At 44.4% G+C, this 20,959-nt stretch overlaps 1 protein-coding gene across 4 annotated transcripts in view; it reads right to left on the minus strand.

The window, feature by feature from the left end:
* The window catches only part of Hipk2 (homeodomain interacting protein kinase 2), a 187,047-nt gene extending 170,029 nt beyond the window's left edge, over positions 1-17,018 (minus strand). For 3 of the 4 annotated variants that reach the window (XM_063286250.1, XM_063286249.1, XM_063286248.1), the window contains exon 1: positions 16,615-17,018. In XM_063286250.1, coding sequence (XP_063142320.1) covers positions 16,615-16,633 — 19 coding nt within the window. In that variant the 5' untranslated portion in view covers positions 16,634-17,018. 4 annotated transcript variants of the gene reach the window in all.
* Positions 17,019-20,959: the final 3,941 nt, after the last annotated feature.

A 20,959-nucleotide genomic window follows, 5' to 3' on the forward strand; every position in this document is an offset into this window, starting at 1 on the left:
AAATGCCCTGATCCCCTCTACAAAAACCTCAGCCTATCATCCGCCAGGTGTAAGAGTTATCCAGCAATTGCACAGGGTCAAGGGACTATATGGAAGTCCACAACCAGACACGGGACATCAGCCTGGAGTGAATGCTGATCAGTGTATCAGATGCAAAAGGCATTTCAATTATGGAAATACAGTATGAACAAATTACTAAATAAGATAAGCTTTGCTGAAATATAAAATTAGTGGGAAAAGTAGATTATAAAATGACTAACATTATTTAATTTAAATTTTTCATATTTCTATTTACAGAGAAGGACCTGAAAAGTCTAACCATGGTAATGTCTAGGAAGAACGCTATTTTAAAAGCATGAGGAAATCTGTAGCAGCAGCAGGAACATGCCTTGTATGCTTATTGCTTATTTTCTAATGTTCCATACTGCACAGTGTGTCAAAGGAGCTAAATAAAGCTTCAAGATTCCCGTTAACCTATAAAAGCCGATCTGAAGGATTATTTTCCTGGTGGATGCAGGATTCTTGGAATAACAGAATAATCTCCACATTGGAACAGCAGTGCTTAGATCATTCTCTGACAAATCAAAGATTTTTTTTCCTAGATGGTAAGATTTCAATAAAAATAAAACACCTACCAGTTGAGGTCTAAAAGGGATAGAACTGGGGCAGAGTTAATTTTCACAGGGCCAGCTGAAATGCCTCCACCAGCAATACTGCACCTCCACCTCCCCACCTGAAAACCTTGCCAATGGAGCCCAAAAGGCTCAAGGGAAATGGAAACTAACAAGACTTCACACAGCACTCCGTCTCCGAGCCAGGCCTGATGGCAGGGCACCTGCCTCCAAATCACCCCTTGATAATAAAGGCACACCCTCACAACCTGACACCGCCATTTTTGTTTGGAATCAGCACTGTATTCTCTCTACTGCGGCAGCATATAAAATGCATGTGAACACACCTATATTGTGTGACTGTCATCTCTGTAGTGTGTAAATATAATATGGTAGAGACCACAGACACTGTCACAACACACTCCTCTCCTAGTGGAGCCTGCAGCCTCATGAAGGAAGAAAATGGAAAACGAGGTCACCCAAACTGAAAATGTTACATGCTATGAATGAAAAACAAATGAACAAAAACCAAAACAGGGTGTTCTGACATTGGAAATGAGCATGTGACTGACAGTGAGGCTAGGGGATGTCAGGGGCTGGCAGTGACATTTGGACTCAGACTGCAGAGTGGATAGGAACTTGCCAGTACTCCATGCAGAAAGACTGTACATAATGGCATGGGAGCAGCAAACACGGGAACAGCCACACATGGGAAAGAGCCAAAATGGGACTGGCATCAAAGGAGACCGGAGAAATAAGCAGGGGGTACTGTGACCTCTGCCATTCATACCGTGGAACTGTACTGAAGTGAAAGGGGAAGCACTTGCATATCTGAAGTGGCAGAGTGACGGGATCTAATATTCACTTAGTATCATTGTGGCAAAAGCTGGCAAGACTCAAGACTGAGCATGAGAGCTAGGGATGGTGGCACACGTCTTTAATCCCAGCACTTGAGAGACAGGGATAAGCAGATATCTGTGAGTTCGAAGCTAGTCTGGTCTACATCACAAGATACAGAACAGCCAGTTCTATGTTGAAAAACCTGTCTCAAAATAAACAAAATGAACTTTAAAAGAGAAAGAGAAGGAGGAGGAAGAAGAAGGGGAGGAGGAAGAGAAAGAAGGAGAGGGGTTGGGGATTTAGCTCAGTGGTAGAGCGCTTGCTTAGGAAGCACAAGGCCCTGGGTTCGGTCCCCAGCTCCGAAAAAAAGAACCAAAAAAAAAAAAAAAAAAAAGAAAGAAAGAAAGAAGGAGAGAAGGAGGGCAAGGAAGAAGAGGCCATGAAGAGAGCCAATTTAGAAAGCTAGATCATGGGGCTGGGAGATGGCTGCCTGTAAAAGGCTAGCGGCACAATTGTGAGGACCTGAGCTCATCCCCAGCATCCACATAAAATGGGTGCAGTAGTGCATGCCCACGACAGCCCCTGTGTTGGGGGGGCTGAAATAGGCAGATCCTGGAGATCACGGGCTAGCCAGTGCAGCCATAAGTGAGATCTGTCAAAGACTATCTCGAAAAAAGCACAATATTTACACAAGACACCTGACATCAACCTCTAGTCTTCAACAGAGGCACATACATGCATATACACGTGTACACGCACTGGCACACACACACATGCACACACAAAACCAGTCAAAATAACAGAGTATGGTAGGTTAATGGTGCCCAATTCAGGCCAAAGTATACTTTTGCAAATAGAATATAGCCCAACCTTTCTGTTGCTTCCACATGGTACAATGCATTGTTGCCCAAAGTCCAAAAGATATATTATCTGGACCTTTATGGGGAAAGTTTGCCAGCCCCAGGGTAGGTATGGCAGCAGGGAGAACTGGGTTCAATTTACAGTTCACCTTTCTTACTCAGGATTCTGTGCTGCAAATTCATCTGTTCACTAAAACTGGCTTGCAACTTTCTCTCATTCCTATGCTCGAGCAGAGCACTGAGGGCCATGCTGCCCTTATGTGTCCCTAGCTGAAGCTCAGCAAAGTAATGCTCTGACTCCTTACTTCAGCTCTCACATCGGGAACAATTGCCCTAAATGCCATATATGGTATTTTGTCTTTTTGTGTTTTCTTATTTGTTGATTTTGCTGTTTAAAAATGCTAAAGCTTTAAGCACTGTGATGAGGTGTTCATATGAGCATCAAGATATAAGACAGATGTGCTGTCCTTTATGTGAAAAAAAAATACATTTGATAAGCTTCAGTGTCAGTCAACAGCAAGATAGCTCAGCAGTTAAAGCACCTGTCACTGAAACTGGTGACCCAAGTTCAATTCCTGTAACCCATGTAAAGGGAGAAGAACAAAACCAATTCTAAAGTGGTCCTCTGACCTCCACACAAGCCATGAAATGCATAAATGCATATGTGTGTGTGCGCGTTTGTGCGTATGCATTCCTCCTCCTTGTCCTCTCTCGCCCTCTCGCTCTCTCTCTCTCTCTCTCTCTCTCTCTCTCTCTCTCTCTCTCTCTCTCACACACACACACACACACACACACAAAAACCAGCATGCAAGCAGGTGTGCGCGGGCGCATGCGCGCACGGGCGCATGCGCGCGCACGTATGCACGTACGCATGTAAGCACACATAAAAATACAAGTTAAAAGGGGGATAACATTTGAAATGTAAATAAATGAAATAACCAATAAAAATTGTCTGTAAGCAGAAACAAACAGAAACATTGTTAGACAAATGTATGTACCAAATTACATCATTACATGAATGTCACTTATTTTTCCAACTTAAAACACCAATGTTAATAATGCCATGTAGAGATCAATTAAAAATATGACCAAAAACTCACAGGAAATTAGTCCTATATTTTCCCTACCAATAATGGCTCACTGTTCATTAATTCAGGGTTTACAGCAACTTTACAGAACATAACTACAGCTAATAATGAGAATGGCTATATTTGGGAAGCAAGAAAATAAAAATAAAAAAAGCAGTGATGGATTAAATAGGAAGTAAACAAAGGCATGGGCGAATCCACTGTTTCTGAGACCCACTACTGTGTGGAATGGACTGGGTGGGAAGTAAACAAAGCATGGAACTGGGTGTACTTCACATAGGTGTTTTAGATGTGTTAAAGAGATATCCAGGAGATCTCTACACAGAGATGTCAAATAAACTTCACGATTCCAGAAATCAATAAATAAATTAATTTAAAAAAAAACCAGTCAAGTATTGATGGAACTTTGAGAGTCATGGACACACTGAAGTGGTATTCAAAGTCTGGGACACATGTCACTCTCAGAGAAAAGTTTTAGAGAACAGGGTCCAGAACCAAGTACAGCAAGGAACTCTTTTCCTTCCACAATAAACGGGAGGGCTCATTTAAGTCTTCATCTTGGTAGTTTGATTGTTTAGTTTGAAAACACTTTGAGGAAGAAATTAATCTATTTGGTATATATCTAAAATATGACAAATGTTCAAATGACCTGGTAAATATAATTTAGAAAACAGATCTTAAAATTCAGACAAACTTTAATGTTACAGGGAATTATCCTAAGGAATAATTCATGATGGTAAAGCCAGAAATAATCTTAACATTTGGGGAATGTTTACTCTGACAATATTAATGATATTTTCCTGTGATTTCATCTATAGATTCTAATTTTAGAAATTTCAACCTTTCCAGGGATTTAATAAATGTCCACTTCTATTTCTTTCCAGCTTTCTAAAAAAAAAAAAAAAACACTAGATTATTTGCTTTCATTCACTGTAACACAAGCTGCTTCAGGGACGTTTGATCCATTTGGTGCAATGCTGTCCAGTAGGCACCTAGAGCAGTCTCTGACATGCTGAGTGTGTTCAATTGATATTGGTTGGCTCACATAAGACTTATGAGAATGTGGTGTAACACCATATGACGTGTCAGCTTTCCTCTCCCTGTTTGGGGATCCTCCTCCATCATTTGCTGAACACTCTCAGGCAGCAGAGTCTGGCTCGCCTAATTTTCCCCATAGATAAGAGATGTCATATGGCCTGCTAGGGGCCAGCCAAAGCTGTATCTCATGATAGAGAATTGCTTAAAATGTGGAAGACCCTGGGTTTGATTCCAATATTTGACTGCACTCACGAACACATATATAATTAAATACACACACACACACACACACACACACACACACACACACACACACACACTCACTCTTAAAGTGTGACAACGTAAGCCTGAGATTATAGCACTCAGAAGGTTAAAGCAGGAGGATCTTGAGATCTAGGCTAGCCTTTGTTACACAGAGTCTGAGACCAGTATGGGCTACATAGAAAGATCTTGTTTCAATTAAAACAAAAAGTCATATGTATACTTGAAGTGAGTGGCGTGATTTGTTTTTGTACTGGGTTCACTACTCTTTCCTTTCAGACCTAACTTCTATTCCTACCACTTTATCTGTCAAGGAAAGCAACATAAACCTGTCTCTGCTTTAAAATACTCAGACTTTGATGGAAACAAAGTCATTTATGTCTAGAGAGGAACCAACGTTATTTACTAATTCCACTTCCTTATCTACAATTGTTGGGAAGTCTCCACTACACAGGCATAACCTGACAATAAAAGGTGCCAGTGGGATCTAGGCTGCTTTGTATTGATCGTTCTGCAGGATGGGCCGCCTCACCTTCCTATGTCATCTGCATAGCAGCAAAGCCACAGGGATCCAGTAAAGTCTTACTATGCAACAGGCAACCTCATGTGCTTGATAAATCTGTGTGCATCAGCTTTTCAAACACATCTCCTTGCTCAAGGTGGGCTCATGGCTTGGCTGTCCTGATCCACACCCCTCCTCCACACCAGCCACTGCACTGTGCTTCGCTCTCACGCTCTCACTACCTTGTCTGGCTTGGGTGTTGAAGAACATTTGTGTTGTGGAGATTAACAATCTAGCACTAATGGTCTTAACTTAGTTATTTCTTCTCTGAGAAGGATTCTAGAACCTTACTGTGTGTTTCTGGGCCACTCTAACAAACCTGTGAGAAGGAGAGCAGACAAGACAAGATCAAGACAAGAACAGGCTGGTGTCAGGTGGACTCAGGTTCGAGCTCTAGCTCTACTAGGACTAGTCAGAGGCTTTAAATACATTAATTATTTAATTATTATTATAATTATTATCATTAATTATTATTTAATTAATACTGTCAAGCCTCAATTTCCCCTTCCATAAATTGAGAAGATCACAGAGCTTTTAAACATTAGCAATAATAATATGTTACTATGTGAATGACGACTGTCCAATCTGTCCCAGGGTCCCAGGGCCAAACTGTACCACTGCAGACTAGTTGGCTGTGGAAGGCCAGAGGATGTAACTCCTGCAGACACTGACGTGCCAGAGGGCACCGGAAGGTCTATGAGAGGACAGAGGCAGCCTTTGCACATTCCTGAGCCTCTCGGGAAGTCATAGTCACAAAGGCAGCAGGACTGCCAGTCCTGCTAATGCTATGTCACTCCCCCACACATCTAAGAAAAACTTTTATCAAAATACCTTTCTGATTTTAAATGTGCACCAATTCTTCATTAAGAATGCATTCTTCTGGGGCTGGAGAGATGGCTCAGTAGTTAAGAGCACTAACTGCTCTTCCAGAGGTTCTGAGTTCAATTCCCCAGCAACCACATGGTGGTTCACAACCATCTGTAATGGGATCCCATGCACTATTCTGGTGTGTGTCTGAAGATAGCCACAGTGTACTCATGTAAAGATCATAATGAATCTACTAATCAAAAATTTTTTTAAAAAATGCATTCCTCTAAAACAATGACTTTCCACCACTGGAAATGCAACTGGGGTCTATCACAGACTTCACAACTTAGAAACTCTAGGGGCAGGGCCACATATTTTAACAAGCCTTCTAAGTGACTGATGGTTCTCCAAAATAGTGCCCCACAAAGATATACTTCAGAGAGCTCTATGACATCCCTTGGACCCTCCCACCTACCAGGAAACAAGGCACAAACATACACAAGATCCTCAGCGTCAGAAGGATAAATAGGTAGGCAGAGGGACCCTGTGGGAAGATAATAAGCACTTAAAGTGGAGAGGAGAGATACTGTCAAGGATGAACTGTAGGGGAGGCCCCAACTGCCAGTGGCCAAAACTCACAGAGTAACTATCAGATTTACTAGGTCTTCCATAAAGTTTCACTGAGGGGAGGAACATGCTGACTATTGGAGCTACCTTAGCAAGCCATAGGACATGGGTCATAGGACGTAGGACTCTTATGCTTTATGAAGCAACCCCAAGCATGAGATGAATAGGAGGAGGGAAGAGAATATAAGGTAACATGATAACAGCTGTCATTTACAGAGGAAACATTTCAAATAGTCTTCATTACTGAAGTGTTCGAAACACAAGGTACCCCCCCTATTAGCACTGCCTTTAGGCAAGATTCAGAACACCTAGAACCCCGAGCTATGGCTGAGGGGTCTCCAGAGCCAAGGGGTGTGCCCATCCATAGGCTGAGAATCCACTATCTCCTACTTCCCCAGGGCTGTAGGCTCCCTGTCCATAGGTCTCAAGCCTTCTCAGGGTCTGTGGGTATGTACTCCTAGGCCTGACAAGAATCCACGGGACATCCCAAGTCCCAAGAGGAGGTGGGATGGTTGCAATTTGAACTCACTAACCAGGAAAACAAAATGGCATAGGTAGTTAGATGCACTCTTGCCCCAGGATCTGCTAATGTCAAAGCAAACCTGCCCTTAGTTTTGTACTCTCATCAGTGTTAAATAAGTCTGTGTCCAGACAACATGGACATGCTTCTAAGCCAGGTCAAAACCAAGACCAGTGCAAGTGTGCTCACAGGATCCCAAGTAGGGTCATGTTGTTATTGAAAGCAGGGGCAAGCCTCAAGTTTGTGGTCATGTCAAATGGCAAGAATGACTCAAAACTGGACCTTAAGAAGGCAAAACTGTTTTAAAAGCTGCTTTATGACTTAAAAGTACTTCGAGGTTCTGTGAAATTAATCATGATTATACTGGTCCCTGGCCTGTGATTTTTCTGTTGTTAATAAGTAGCTCACAGTGGCAAGCTGTAAACTTGCTCACATAAGGAGTGAGCTCCTAACAGACAACTGAGGACCTTGCTCTCCTCAGGAAAGAAAGACACAACCTTTAGGTGCTGGCCTCACTGCAATACTGCAGGCTGCCAGGCACCCTCAAGGACTGGGGATAACAGGAAGTGGTTCTGATGAGTCCCAGGAACCTAGAAGACAGACATTCTAGGCTGTTGTGAGCTTCTGTGCACACTGCCATCACTCCACCCCACTCCCACCCTGGCCTCCCTAGGCAGCAACTGTAGCCTCTTCTTTGATCTGGACTTTAGTATCCTCACGTGTCAGAGGTAGAACACTAACTCATGAAGGCCCTACCAGGTTGTTCTATGGTCCAAGAAGGCTCTGTACAATATAAAGAAGCCTACAAAAAGAAGAGAGTCTTAAAAGAATTTAAAAAAAAATGTTTTATCCAAACCAGCAAGTCTCCCTGATCCTCAATCCTGATCCAGAGGTACAGGAGGAAAGCAAAACAGAACAAATACTTCTTGAACCTCTGGGCAAATCAGGCACCAGCCACCTCCAAAGCACTCACACCTCCTTTCCCAGGATCCAGCCTCCTGGCAGGCTCTCCCAAGTTCCCTCCCTCCTCCTATTACATCCAGGCCACTAAAAATCACCTGATTCAAGTATCGTTTTGATACCAGTCCCCTTCTCCACACCGTAAAATGTCTCTTAAATTGGAACCCCTTTTAAGCTTTTGACAACTGATCCAAAACACTTACTGTCCTCATCTGCTGGTCTGTTTTGTGCTTACCACTCCAGCCAAGCAAAAATTACTTTGCAAATGAATCCCATTATGCGCTCTGCTCATTCACCTTGTTAAGCCAGCACCAGAGCTTCAGCTGTTTCTGTTGTCTTTATAAAAGGACTACCTCATTTATCCAGCTTCCCTGGAATTGGCTGATCCACGAAATTGATCTACATAAATTAATTTTCCTCCCTACCAGAAACTTAACTCTTTATGTGGCTTTAAATCCTTTGTGGAGTGAGTCATGGTGTAATCAAGAGAAACTTTATTTTGACCATTTTCATTTCTGTAATACATTAGAAAGCCTTCTCCATCTCCGTAAGCAGAACATAATGAATATGAATTAATCTTTTCCCTATGGTTCAAGTCGTACTTAGACTGGAACTACAGTGATCATTCCAGGCTGCAGCTGCAGATATAAAAGACCCAAAGTGAAGGAAACTATAGTGTGCCCCCTGGGCGGCCTTTCGCTCTCCCTGAAACAAGACTCTCTAAAGCCACCTTCCCACCTCAAGTCCCTGCTACCAGCATGGGCTCTGATGACCAGATGCAGGTACAGAGAATGAGGAGGGTGAGTAAGCTCACTGTCTTTCTGCAGAATTCCAGGAATCTGCAATCTGGTTCTTGACAGAGCTCTATAACTTCTTTATTGGAGGGTGGAAAAAAGTGCGAAAAAACAAAAACAACAAAACAATCCAAAAAAAAAAAAAAAAAAAAAAAAAAACCTTCCACAACTTGTAACAAACCAGTTTTACAAGTCTTTCTTTTGTGTTATTTTTACAGGCTGCAGGTACAAGGACCACAAAAATGGACTTCTTAAATAGAATGATATCAAAGGTCTATACAAAACTGGCATGATGGAGTTTGACAAATCCTTGGAAAAGTCACTTTATAATTGAAAAATAATTCACAGATTGAATAAAGAAATACTGGTTGGAGGGAAATGTCCCATTGTCACAAACAAGTCTTTGTAACCAAGAGGTGATCTGTAACTGTAAGGATGAGAATGGCTGTTTTCATCCCACATTATGAAGTGCTTCGCAGAGATTTCTCACTGCAGCTGGACAGAACCACCAAGGAATGGGGTGCCTTATTCTATTACGTATTAGACGGCATTCTTTGTGACAGAGGTTTTTATAATGTCTACACATTAGCACACAGAAGAGTCTATCAGTCTCAGTTCTCTTTAAACATGGGACTTAAATGATCAGAATGTACTAGGGCAAAAGTAGTTCGGCAAGAATTGTAAAAGACAGCATACTACACACTTCACTACGGATATAGTCAGTAGCATATTCACAAGTAAGTGGCACCACAAAACTATTTTTTAGTTTTGAAGGTTTGCTACTTTTTTTGGTAATGATTTCCATAAGTTACTTTTTTAATAGCAAAGCCATCCATCAGAAAATGACATGGTGGCTGTGAGACTTTCCACTATATCTTTGTCCTTTCTACTGGCTCTAGGCTGTCAAGGAGGAGGATACCCTCTGAAGTTGGCCTTGTAACCACTATCACAAACACCTGGCTCACTGACTGGGAAAACAGGTTTGGGTTTTGCTGACTCAGAATCTATAAAGAATTTGACAAACTGTCCTTTCTAATCTGGGTGAAGTAATATTACACTGAGTCACAGAGTCTCTGTGCACTCTTTTTTTCAAACAGGAATAATCTGCATTCTGTCTGTTCTGTAGCAGACACTTAAAGACTCAAGAGCTAGAAATAGATGAAATTCAAAGGGACATGTAGAGTCAAGCAGAAGATGGCATCTTCATTGGGGGTAAGGATGTTAGATAAAAGTATAAAAAATACTCAGCAGGGTAAGGCATGGTGGCATGCATCTTTAATTCCAGTACTCTGGAGGCAAAGGCAAGTGGAGTTTCAGGCCAGCCTGGTCTAGTTCCTGGCGAACCAGAACTATTAAGTCAGATCTGATCCTATCTTTAAAAAAAAAAAGGCTCAGGATCCAGTTGAGTGTCACGAACCCTGGGCTGTTGTAAAGAAGTCAATGCTACAAACATTTATAAAGCTCCTTCTAGGGTTAAGGAACCCTGGGCTGTTGTAAAGAAGTCAATGCTACAAACATTTATAAAGCTCCTTCTAGGGTTAAGGAACTGTATTGCTACAACTGGGGGCACAAAGATGGGTCAGGTATGGTTCTTGCTCTCCAGAAGTTTTCCAGGAAGCAAAAATCCTAAAGTCCCTTTTCTTGCAGTTTCATACTAATAAGACTATTATTAAAAAGAATTGCGTTTAGATTTGATTACCGCCATCTTCTTAATGGAGAGCCACTAGAGAGTTCACAACAGGGAAAGGAGATATTTCAGAGGCAAAAACAGGCTCTGCATGAGGTGGTGGGGGTGGCAAAGGAGTCCAATTATTATCTTCAAATATATGAAAGGTTTTAGAGAAACAAAGTAAATGAAAACAAGTTTGATTGAAAGCAGATGAGATTTCTAGCAGGCCCTGGGATTCCTGGACCATCAGATTCATGAAATACTAGAAGTGGTTAATGAGGAATTGCTAATGTTCTTTCCTGAATAAGAGCTACCAGTGAGCTGAAGATTCAAGTCAGGGAATGAGTCCTTGCTAAGGGCGAAGGTCACCTTGCATTCTCAGGGTTACCTTTCAGGAACACAGCTGCAGGAAAAAGAGAGGGGAGCGTTGTTTCCTCGGTGACTACAAAGGGAATAGAAAGGATGCCATCTCCTATATGACTAGACAAGGGCATATCCCCATCACCCCCACCCAGGTCACTCTGCTGAAGGCAGGGAGGAAGCTCTCACCTCTCAGAGGCTCCTGCAGAGACTCTAGGTTCCCGACTTAAGGGCACAGCTTGTCTTTTCCCAGAATGACCTGCTCCAGGAAAATAACTACTAAAAGCTGCTGTGTGATGACCCAGCTATGTCCCACCAGTGAGTGCCCAGCACATGACTATCTGGAGTACAAGTGAGCCAGTGAAGACAGGAAGGAATTCTCCAACAGGCACACGCGGAGGGGAGACCACTCACAACACAACCTTCAACTCTAACTGTAAAAAGCAAAACCTACCCAGGCAGCAAGCATGTGCATGTGAGACAGTATTTGCACTGATGAGGATACACAATAGAAGTTAAGTAAAGAAAGAGGAAAGTAGCATCCTCTGCAAAAGAGATAGTGATGATTAAGAAATTACAGAAATCTGTAATGAGGGGCTTTGATATTCATAAAAAAAATGTAGTTCAACTAAAGAAAACATTTTGATATAAAAGGAAAGTTGGGGGTCTTCCCTTTACACTTAAGAAAACAAGAGCATGTAAAAACTGTCACGCACAAAAACAAACAAACAACCATTTGCATCTGGGTCAGACACACCGCCCAGTGAATCCGTATGAGTTTAAATATTTTGACTTTCACTTCCCCTATTCCTGAACTCCTAGGTCAGAGGCCAAGTCTTTGTCATTTCTCTAAACACAGAACCTGCCATGAGTCCCAGGACACAGCAGAGCCTTTGTAAATGTTTGCTGAATGAGTGCATGACAGATGCACCCTGGTCTGCCGAATGAGGGGACATCAGGGAGTTCAGAGAGTAGAGAGTGTGCAGAAAGTACATGATCCAAATCACGTTCCAAGTCATAATCACCATCATCAACCTTCAAGATCCTCAGTTTCTTTTAAAGAAAAAATAATAATAAAGATCTTCCTGTACTTTGGGTTTTCAATTTTCTGGGTTTTTCTTCTTCTTCTTCTTTCTCTTTCAACAAAGTATTGTCGCATGAAATGGAGCTATTATGAGTGTGGGCCTTCCAAGTTCACACTCTATTAGTGGTCACACAAAGTCTGCTGGCATTACTCTGAATCTGGCCTTTGACTGCAGCCCCAAGCAGCTGAATCGTCATACTAGGACTACCAGAAAGCACTAGCAAAGCATGCATTCTGAAAACAGTAATAAACGCACACGCCCTACCCTCCTGATCATCAGTACTTTGTTCCATACAAGCCTGAAGGTCGAGCCTTAGGACTGATCTCTATGGAAGAAAGGAAGAAAGAAATGAAGGAGCATGAAACAAAGTATGAAGCATGTAAGCTGCTATAATTTGCATAAAGCCCTCAATTTTCTTTGGTAAGAAATTCATGTTTAATTGCCTAATGAGCCAGGCCCTGCCATGTGGCTCGGTAGGACCCTCTCCTTGAAGAGGAACCAGTAAGGAACTTTTGGAGACTCCTTACCCAGTCTGCCACCTTGTATAGGAATGGGTCCTTGCTAAGGGCAAAGGTCATTGTTCACTCTCAGGGATACCTTCCAGGAGCACAGCTGCAGCCCCTGAAAGTCTGCCTTACTAGTTGTTTGCACATTTTTAACATAGCACAAAAGTGCTGCTGTGGAAGAAGACATTCTGTACTTGAAACCAGCAGAAGCTTAATGGGAATAAAGACTCGGGAAAGGTCACAGAGGAGGAAAAGAAAAAGGTTCTTTCTTCTGTGGCTATGGGGGTTTATTGTTGCTGGTTCCCAAACTAGAAAAGGAATAGCAGGAGATTAATAATTGAAATTGAAATGTTCCTAGTGCTGGTTTTCTAAACTATTTGAGGGTTATGCTTTCCCTGGAGTCATCATGCCTGTAAACAACTAAAGACAGAGGGATTTGGGGCTGGGGATTTAGCTCAGTGGTAGGGCGCTTACCTAGGAAGCGCAAGGCCCTGGGTTCGGTCCCCAGCTCCGAAAAAAAGAACCAAAAAAAAAAAAAAAAAAAAAAAAAAGACAGAACAGAGGGATTTAACACAGAGTGAGAAAATGCCTTCTCTAGGCAAGAACTCTACTACATAGACTGGGATCTAATAGTATTCTCACACGATCCAATAAAGGATAAATGTTCTGAAAAATGAGATACCAAAGTCATAAGCTAGATTCAAACTCTACTTTCTCTGATTTGAGTGTCCTGCCATCCTGTCCAGTACCAAAGATAAAACTAATGAGTTTTGATTCACTATTCAGATGTAACAACAAGGAAAACAATAGTTATGCTTTCTTATTTAAAAATTTACAATAAAAACACGGGCAAAGTTATTATAGATGATGCATTATAAAATTCATTTCAGGGAAGATGATGATTCAGAGTCTTGTTTCCTGGTTTGCATCTTGGTGGCTGTGTGTCTTCAGGTCCATCTGATGAGGGATTTCAGCATGTCAGTGTTTACAAGTCTGAATGTGGAAGGTTCTTTGGTTTCCTCCATACTGATCAACTAGCCTAAACTCGGAATTTAGGTCTCTCTAATTGGGAACCCATAGAAATACAAACCCCTGTGGTTGACCTTTGCACTACATACTGAAAAGACCTAGGTAAGCAAGTTGATGGAGAAATATAATCATAAGGCAAATGTTTAACCTTCTAAGAAAATACCCCCCTTTATTATAAGAAGTTTAACTTGATCAGAACCAAGTCACTGAAAACTACTGTGAGGTTTACAAAGCAACTCTTAAACAGTACTAGAAGACTGTTCACACTTTGCCACTTATTAGTTCATATTATCAAATGTGCTTTGTTTCAAAAACAGCACACCTGTCTAAAGTCCACATTCCAGCCTTCACTGGGTATTCGAGTCACACTCCATTTGAGAAATTCCAGTTAAAAAGTCTCATGTGTCATTAGACTCCTAAGAAGAATCATGTGGAACTATTAGGAGGAGAAATCCCTCCTTTGGAGAAGTCAGTAAGAAAAATCCTGTTCATTTAAGACACACAGACACACACACACACACACACACAGACACACACACACACACACACACACAGAGAGAGAGAGAGAGAGAGAGAGAGAGAGAGAGAGAGAGAGAGAGAGAGACCCGGGTTCTGGTTGAAATATAAAAATCAGGTTCACTGAATCCACAGATTGTCACTGGGGGTCAAGGGAGAGGTCACTGTAGTCTTGGATACACTCAGCACTGTGAGTAAATGTAGGTCCTCGAAGCATAGACCTTGACTATGGAGGTCATTTCTCTGTCTCATAGCATGCCTAACAGAAGTCTCTTTCAAAAAGACCAGTCAGGCCTGACTTTGGGGCTAAGTGACTCTGGGTTGGTGGAGAAGCAGTGCTGAGCAAGACTAGGAAATTCTAAAGATGTGAAGAGATGCTCTCCTGAAGAAGAAAAAAATCTACAAACAAAACAACAATTAAGAGAACCCACAGACAAGGCTAAAGAAAACCCAGGGTTGAAAGGAGGTGATGAACTAGGTTGCCTTGGAGAAAGGAGGGTTGGAAAGTAAAACTATGAGTGGAGACCTCTGAGCTCCACAGTTCTACATTGAAACACTTTACACACCTGTAATTCTTTTTCCGACATAATCACTAAAAGAACAATGTTCTAGGACTAACTGTGCTGGGTCTTACTTAGCCCCAGGGGGGTAGCCTACATTCCTCACGGATTTCAAATGAAATCAACCTGATAAATGAAGTTCCCTGGGTGGTTTTGTTCAAAGTTGACAAAATATGTCCCGACCCACCTACCCCAGCCTCCTGGAAGAGGAATTTTTATTCCTCTATTACAGTTGTGAATTCAATGCCAAGTTCTTTCTAAAATGCTCGCCCCGAGTGTCCAGCAGAGGGAGTCTCAAGGAGGTACTTAATAAAGAGAAAACTGTTTCATTTTAACACTCTAGACAGTGGGAGCTTTGACTGCAGCCCCCCTCCCCTAGACACAGATGAACAATGAATGCCCGACATGGGCTCTCCTACATGCTCACGTCCCCACTGGCATGTTCCTATTCTACGTGGTGGAGTGACCCGAAATTTTGTTTTGTTTTGTGGAACGGTTAAATAGACCTTGTGTTCTTCGGAATCAAAGAGGAAAGCCCCTGGAATAACATTTCTCTGTTGCTTTCTAAACAGCCCCTTTGTCTCTAAGAGACTCTGGAAAAAATATTTACAGTCCATAGGTTATTTACAGCCTCGTTATTCAGAGCCTGACTGGTAACTTTATTCCGTGCAGAAACCTAATTCATTCAGAGCCCTGGAACTAATAACAGATTTTCTTTTCAGATAAGTTTTTTTTTTTTTAAATCAGCCTCTCCTAACAGAGATAAAACTATTAATGAGATCCCTGTTTCACCCGGCCCAACAGTTCCCCGGGTTTAAAGGATTACAATCTCCCCTAGCCCCTCCTCTTGGTTCCTGGCGAACCCATTTCCCTCTCATTTGCGATTTCATCCACAGAATATCTGAACAAAACCGAAAGAAAGCCAGATGGACCCACGCTAAAAGTATGTAAAAGGGCTGCTATTTCAATGATTTCACGAAAGAAACATTTTCACGATGAAATAACTGAAAAAAATCTAGCACACTTTGGTTGAAAAATACCCCGTACTACAAGCACACAAAAACACATAGAAGTGTAAAAACTTAGTTGATTCCGGCTTGATTTTTCTCGCTGCAAGCTGACGGAACTGACTGAAGAGAACCGAAAGAGTGCGCGAGGCAGCTGTATCGCCTTACCTTTTCTTTCTTCTGAAGACAGCCAAATGGGAAAAAAAAATCAGCCAACGCCAGGTGAAGGTGCACAGCACCGATCTACCCAGGCCGAGCCAGAAAACCTTCTTTCGCCCCTCCCGCCCCCCCAAAAAAAAACCAAACTACATTTTCCCTTCCACACGCCAACTGCGGGGAGATTTTGAGCCTATTTCATTGTTCTGCCTGGGTCTGAAATGGACTTTTCATCTCAACCCTCTCTCATCGCTTGGCCCCTTTCAATCGGATTCCACAGCCACTACCACCACCACCACCACCCCCCAAAAAAATCGGAGGCTCGGGAAGAATAAAGGAGTGTGGGGTAGGAGTGGAGATGTTTGGAAAGGGGAGCAGAGAGGACGGACAAGTAGAACGGAGATCGTTTAAAGGTAATGGGGGAGGACCGCATCACCTTCATTTATCGCAAATAAACAGAAAGCAGTCACGGATCCGTCTTTTCCCACACGCCGCCCCCATTTCTTTTCTTTGGGCAGCAGCCCACCGGCACACACCCCCCAGCCACCTTCTCTGCCCTGGAAATAAGATCCTGCTCCAGGCCGGCTCCGGTCCCGTCTGGGCCCGGGATGGGAGCACCCGGGAGGGTCGCGAGCCCCCAGGACCAGGGCCCGGGGCTGCGGTCCGGGGCTGCCGGGCAAGGGGCCGCGGGCAGAACAAAGCTACGGGGGCCGCGGCTGGTCGAGCGAGCAAGGAATCGCGGGCTGGGCGCCCCTTACCTTCGTACACGGGGGCCATCGGGGCCGGGGTGTCCGCGGTTCATGGCAACGGAGAAGGGAACGCGGCGCGCGAGCTCGGCCCCCTCAGCCTCAGTGGGAATCTGCCATCTTGAGCCTGTGTCTCCGCTCTCGGCGCAGCCCAGGCCGCCAGCGCCCGCATCACCGCCTCACTTGGCCGGCGCCGGGGGAGGGGGCCGGGCGGGCGCGTCGCCGCCACCGCCGCCGCCGCCGCCGCCGCCGTAGCCGCGGCCCGGGCCCTACGCGGGGGGCTCGGCCGGCCCGGGGCGGCTAGGGCGCCGAGGCCAAGGGCCGGGCGGGTCCGCGAGGGCGGGAGCCGGGGCGGGCTGCGGCGGCCAGGGCCCGGGCCGGAGCTCAGCTCCGCATGGCTGTGAGGCGGGGGCGCCGGCAAAAGTTGCCCGTGAGGAGCAGGGGGGAGGGGGCGGGGGCGGGGCGGCGCGGCCGGGCGCGAGCGGGCGGGCGGGCAAGCGCGAGCGAACGAGCCGGGAAGAGCCCCAGGGAGTCCGCGCGCAATCGAGCGCCGATGGCACGGATGCGAGGCGGGGAGGGCCGAGCCGAAGGGCAGAGCCCGGCGTCGGCGGGGGCCGAGCGCGGCCCGAGGGGAGCCGAGCGGCCGTGCGAGCCGGGCTGTGCGAGAGCGCGGTGCGCTGGCCCGTAGCCGCCGACCGGAGCTCCGCGGTGGAGGCGGCCACAACTTTGTGTGTGCGTGCTTGGGAGTGCGCGCGTGGGTGTGCGCGCGCCGGCCGGGCCGGGGAGCGCGATCCGCTGCCGCCGTCAGCGGTCCCGCTGCCGGGCAAAGTGTCTTCGCCCCAGCGCGTGCGGGCTCCGTTCTAGCCTACAGGCGAGGGAAATGAATGGAGGGAGTGGGCGCGTCGTCCTCTCGGGAGAATGTCTAGGGAGCCCCCTGAACGCCCCGGGAAAACGCAACGTCAGGATGAACGCCTGACCCCGGTGTTTGGGGAGCCCTCTTCTCCATCATCCGGGTGGAAGGGTCCCACCTAGCGGTTCCGGGGTTTTGCTTTTTTCAACTTACTCGGGCCGGGGCGAAACGTTCTTTAAACTCTCAAAGCCTGAATCCCTGCCCTGGTTTGCCTCCCCAGTTCGCTTCTGAATGTCAGCACAGGACGCCCTGCCTCTGCCTCCAACTTACGAAAACTTGTTGAGTCTTGATACATGAATAGATCATAAAAGAAATTAAGTGGGTGACAACAAAGCTTTTGAAAAGCCAACAAAATGTAAGAATCTAGCAAAAAATATTAGAGCCCATTGCCCTTAGGGAGGTTGATTGTTGTCTCATAAAACCTTTACTTTCAGGTATGAATACTGGACACCTGATGTAAACTGTATTTCCTACCTGTAGTTCATAGATCAAAAACAGTTTAAAAGCTATCTTGAGGGTGGGGGTGTAAAATGATGGCCTATAACTCTACAGAACTTTCTGTAAAACAAGCCATTGTTTTCCTTTCTTTTTAAGACCATTGTTTTCTCACTATCTTAGCATCTTCTGGATCCCGTGCTCATCCTCCTACCAAAATGGAAAGACAAGCTAGCTCCTGCATACTCTTAGCTGGCTTTGTTACTGGAAAGTAATTTTCTCTTCATTTTGGAATGGTCCTTGACGACCATCTTCTTTGCCTCAATATTTAGCAGTGCTTTCCTTAACCTAAAGTCACTCACATTTGTAGACTCTTAGAGGGGAGCCTCAGAAGTCATCTGGGTCTGCCTTGCCTTTTTGTAGTCTAAGGAAAGAAGCCCGCAATAGAAAAGATATTGTCCAGTGATACAAAGTATTGAACCTTAACCTGGGTCTTTAGGTCTCCCATGCTGATCTTCCCTCGCATCCTTCATTTGCCCCTTCCTTTCTATCTCCTTGTAATCCTTAAGTGGTCTCCTGAGATTTGTTCATGGCCAGTTGCTCCTAAACACTGCCACTCTCTTGTATTGAGTGGTTCTGGCCACTCCATCTTCCTGTTCCTATCCTCTAAAGACTTGCCTTCATCTAGTGCTAAGTCTCTAAGTTCCTTGGCTTTTAGTCAAGACAGACAGGTTCCAACTTACCTCTCCTAGGACATGATTTCAACAAATCACTACCTCTCCAGCCTGACTGGTTTACCTGTGCTCCTCTGCCAACCTTGCTCATCTATGCCTTTGCCCAAAATGTCACATTCCCACACGTGGTGCCGTCTCTCTTTAAAGAATTCCTACCTGTGGGTTGGCTCATTTCTTTCACAAAACAACCTAAAGAATACATGAAGAAGACAAGCCTGAGTTCAAATACCAGCTCTCCACTTGGCAAGTGTATAAACTTGGTCTCATTGCCTGACCTCACTGAGTCTTGGTTTCCACATCTTAATTATAATAAGAATATTAGTGTAGATAGTATGCTCCCCTGCACCCATCAGTTTCTACTCCACCTTTACCACATAGTATGCAATTGCTTGTTGCTTCCTTTGCCTCTTCCCATGCTGGTCAACAGAAATTTCTGCAGTGTTGGGAGTTTCCATCTGCTTGTGGCATTGAACACATGATGAAATGCAGCTACTGACTGAGGATCTAAGCATTAATTTTAATAGGCACACGTGGCCAGTGGCTACCATGTTGGGCAGTGTATCTCTGCCTATACGCTCAATGAAGGCAGAAACCACATAGGTCTTAACATCTTTTTTTTTTTTTTCTATTCTTTTTTCGGAGCTGGGGACCGAACCCAGGGCCTTGCGCTTGCTAGGCAAGCGCTCTACCACTGAGCCAAATCCCCAACCCCAGGTCTTAACAGCTTATCCCTAGCCTGATACATGGTAGGCAATGGGAGATAATGGCAACTTACTTCATCTTCACCTCTATCAGCACATCGATTAGGAAGTTGATTTTTTTTTATAAAAACGTGTTTCTTATAGCTCTCACCACTGCTTCTGAGGTTAGATTCAAGAGAATTTGTTTAAATAGTAGGGGTTCAAGAAGTAATGATTATGGGGCTGGAGAGATGGCTCAGAGGTTAAGACCACCGACTGCTCTTCCAGAGATCCTGAGTTCAAATCCCAGCAACCACATGGTGGCTCACAACCATCTGTAATGGGGACGGGTATGTCTGAAGACAGCTACAGTGTGTTTATATAAAAGAAAGAAAGAAAGAAAGGAAGGAAGGAAGGAAGGAAGGAAGAAAGAGAGAGAGAATTAGTATTCTAAACACCTCCCTATGACCAGCCCCACTGATTTTCATTCCCTGGGATGACCCTCCTTTTGGTGTAAATATTCTACCCCACACTGTGCTGACAGCTCCTTGGGGCAAACTCACCAGCACACTTCCTTGGATAGCCCCCACCTAGTACTTGTTCCTGATTAGTGATGGTCTCTAACTCCATCCAACATGCTGGTGAGCAGCAGATAATCTGGGTAGTCTTATTTGTTATTTTCTGGAATGCTTTCCAGATACACACACACACACGCACACACACACACACACACACACACACACACACACACACACTGCAATAAAATGAAAGCAGTAAAGAAATAGAGTCTCAAGAAGGAAAAGAAAGCATGAGGGAATCCTATGGGTAAGACATCCACCTCCTTTTTAGGCCACTGTGAGCAGAGCTGTCCCTTATGGACACATAACTTAAGTTGAAGGAAAAAAAAAAGCCAGTTGAGCTAGCATTCTTGGTATCAAATAGCTGGGAAGTTTGTATTGAAATGAACTTCAATTTTTACAAACTTCCAGGCTGAGGAGAGCTAATCATCTCCTTTCCCTGTAGTGACTGTAGTCAAGTAGGTACCAGGCATAAGTTAACTGTAAAGTGTCACTCTGGGGAGGCCCAGGGACAGGAGGGAGATGGCATGAGATGGTGGCCTAGGGAGCAACAGTGTCTAAATGGTGTGGGAAGGAGAAAGACTGTCTGTGGATGAGAGGGCAGAGAGACAGGTGGATAACCAGGCAGACAGGCAGGCAGACAGGAGGACTACAATACCTAGACAAAGGGTAAGATGATGTGCAGTGCTGCCTGGTTCTAAGAGCACCATGAGAGAAGATGGAAAGGCCTGTACAGGTCCATTTGGCAAACACCTTAGTGTTCTGTGCTTTGAGTTTATTAACCCATTTAATAAGTCCAACTATTTATAATCCATAGAACTCTAGTGGCCGAAATGCAAAGCAACTTCAAGATGTTTAGGAGAGAAAAAATAAGAACCCTCCCTCCACCCCCCCAAAAAAAAAAAACTAGCAAGGAGTTGGTAATCATCTTCTTTTAAAAAATACCTTTTTTTTCTTTTTTTTTTTTTTCTTTTTTCGGAGCTGGGGACTGAACCCAGAGCTTTGTGGTTGCTAGGCAAG

The sequence above is a fragment of the Rattus norvegicus genome, chromosome 4 (genome assembly GCF_036323735.1).
Source record: "Rattus norvegicus strain BN/NHsdMcwi chromosome 4, GRCr8, whole genome shotgun sequence".
NCBI lineage: Eukaryota > Metazoa > Chordata > Mammalia > Rodentia > Muridae > Rattus > Rattus norvegicus.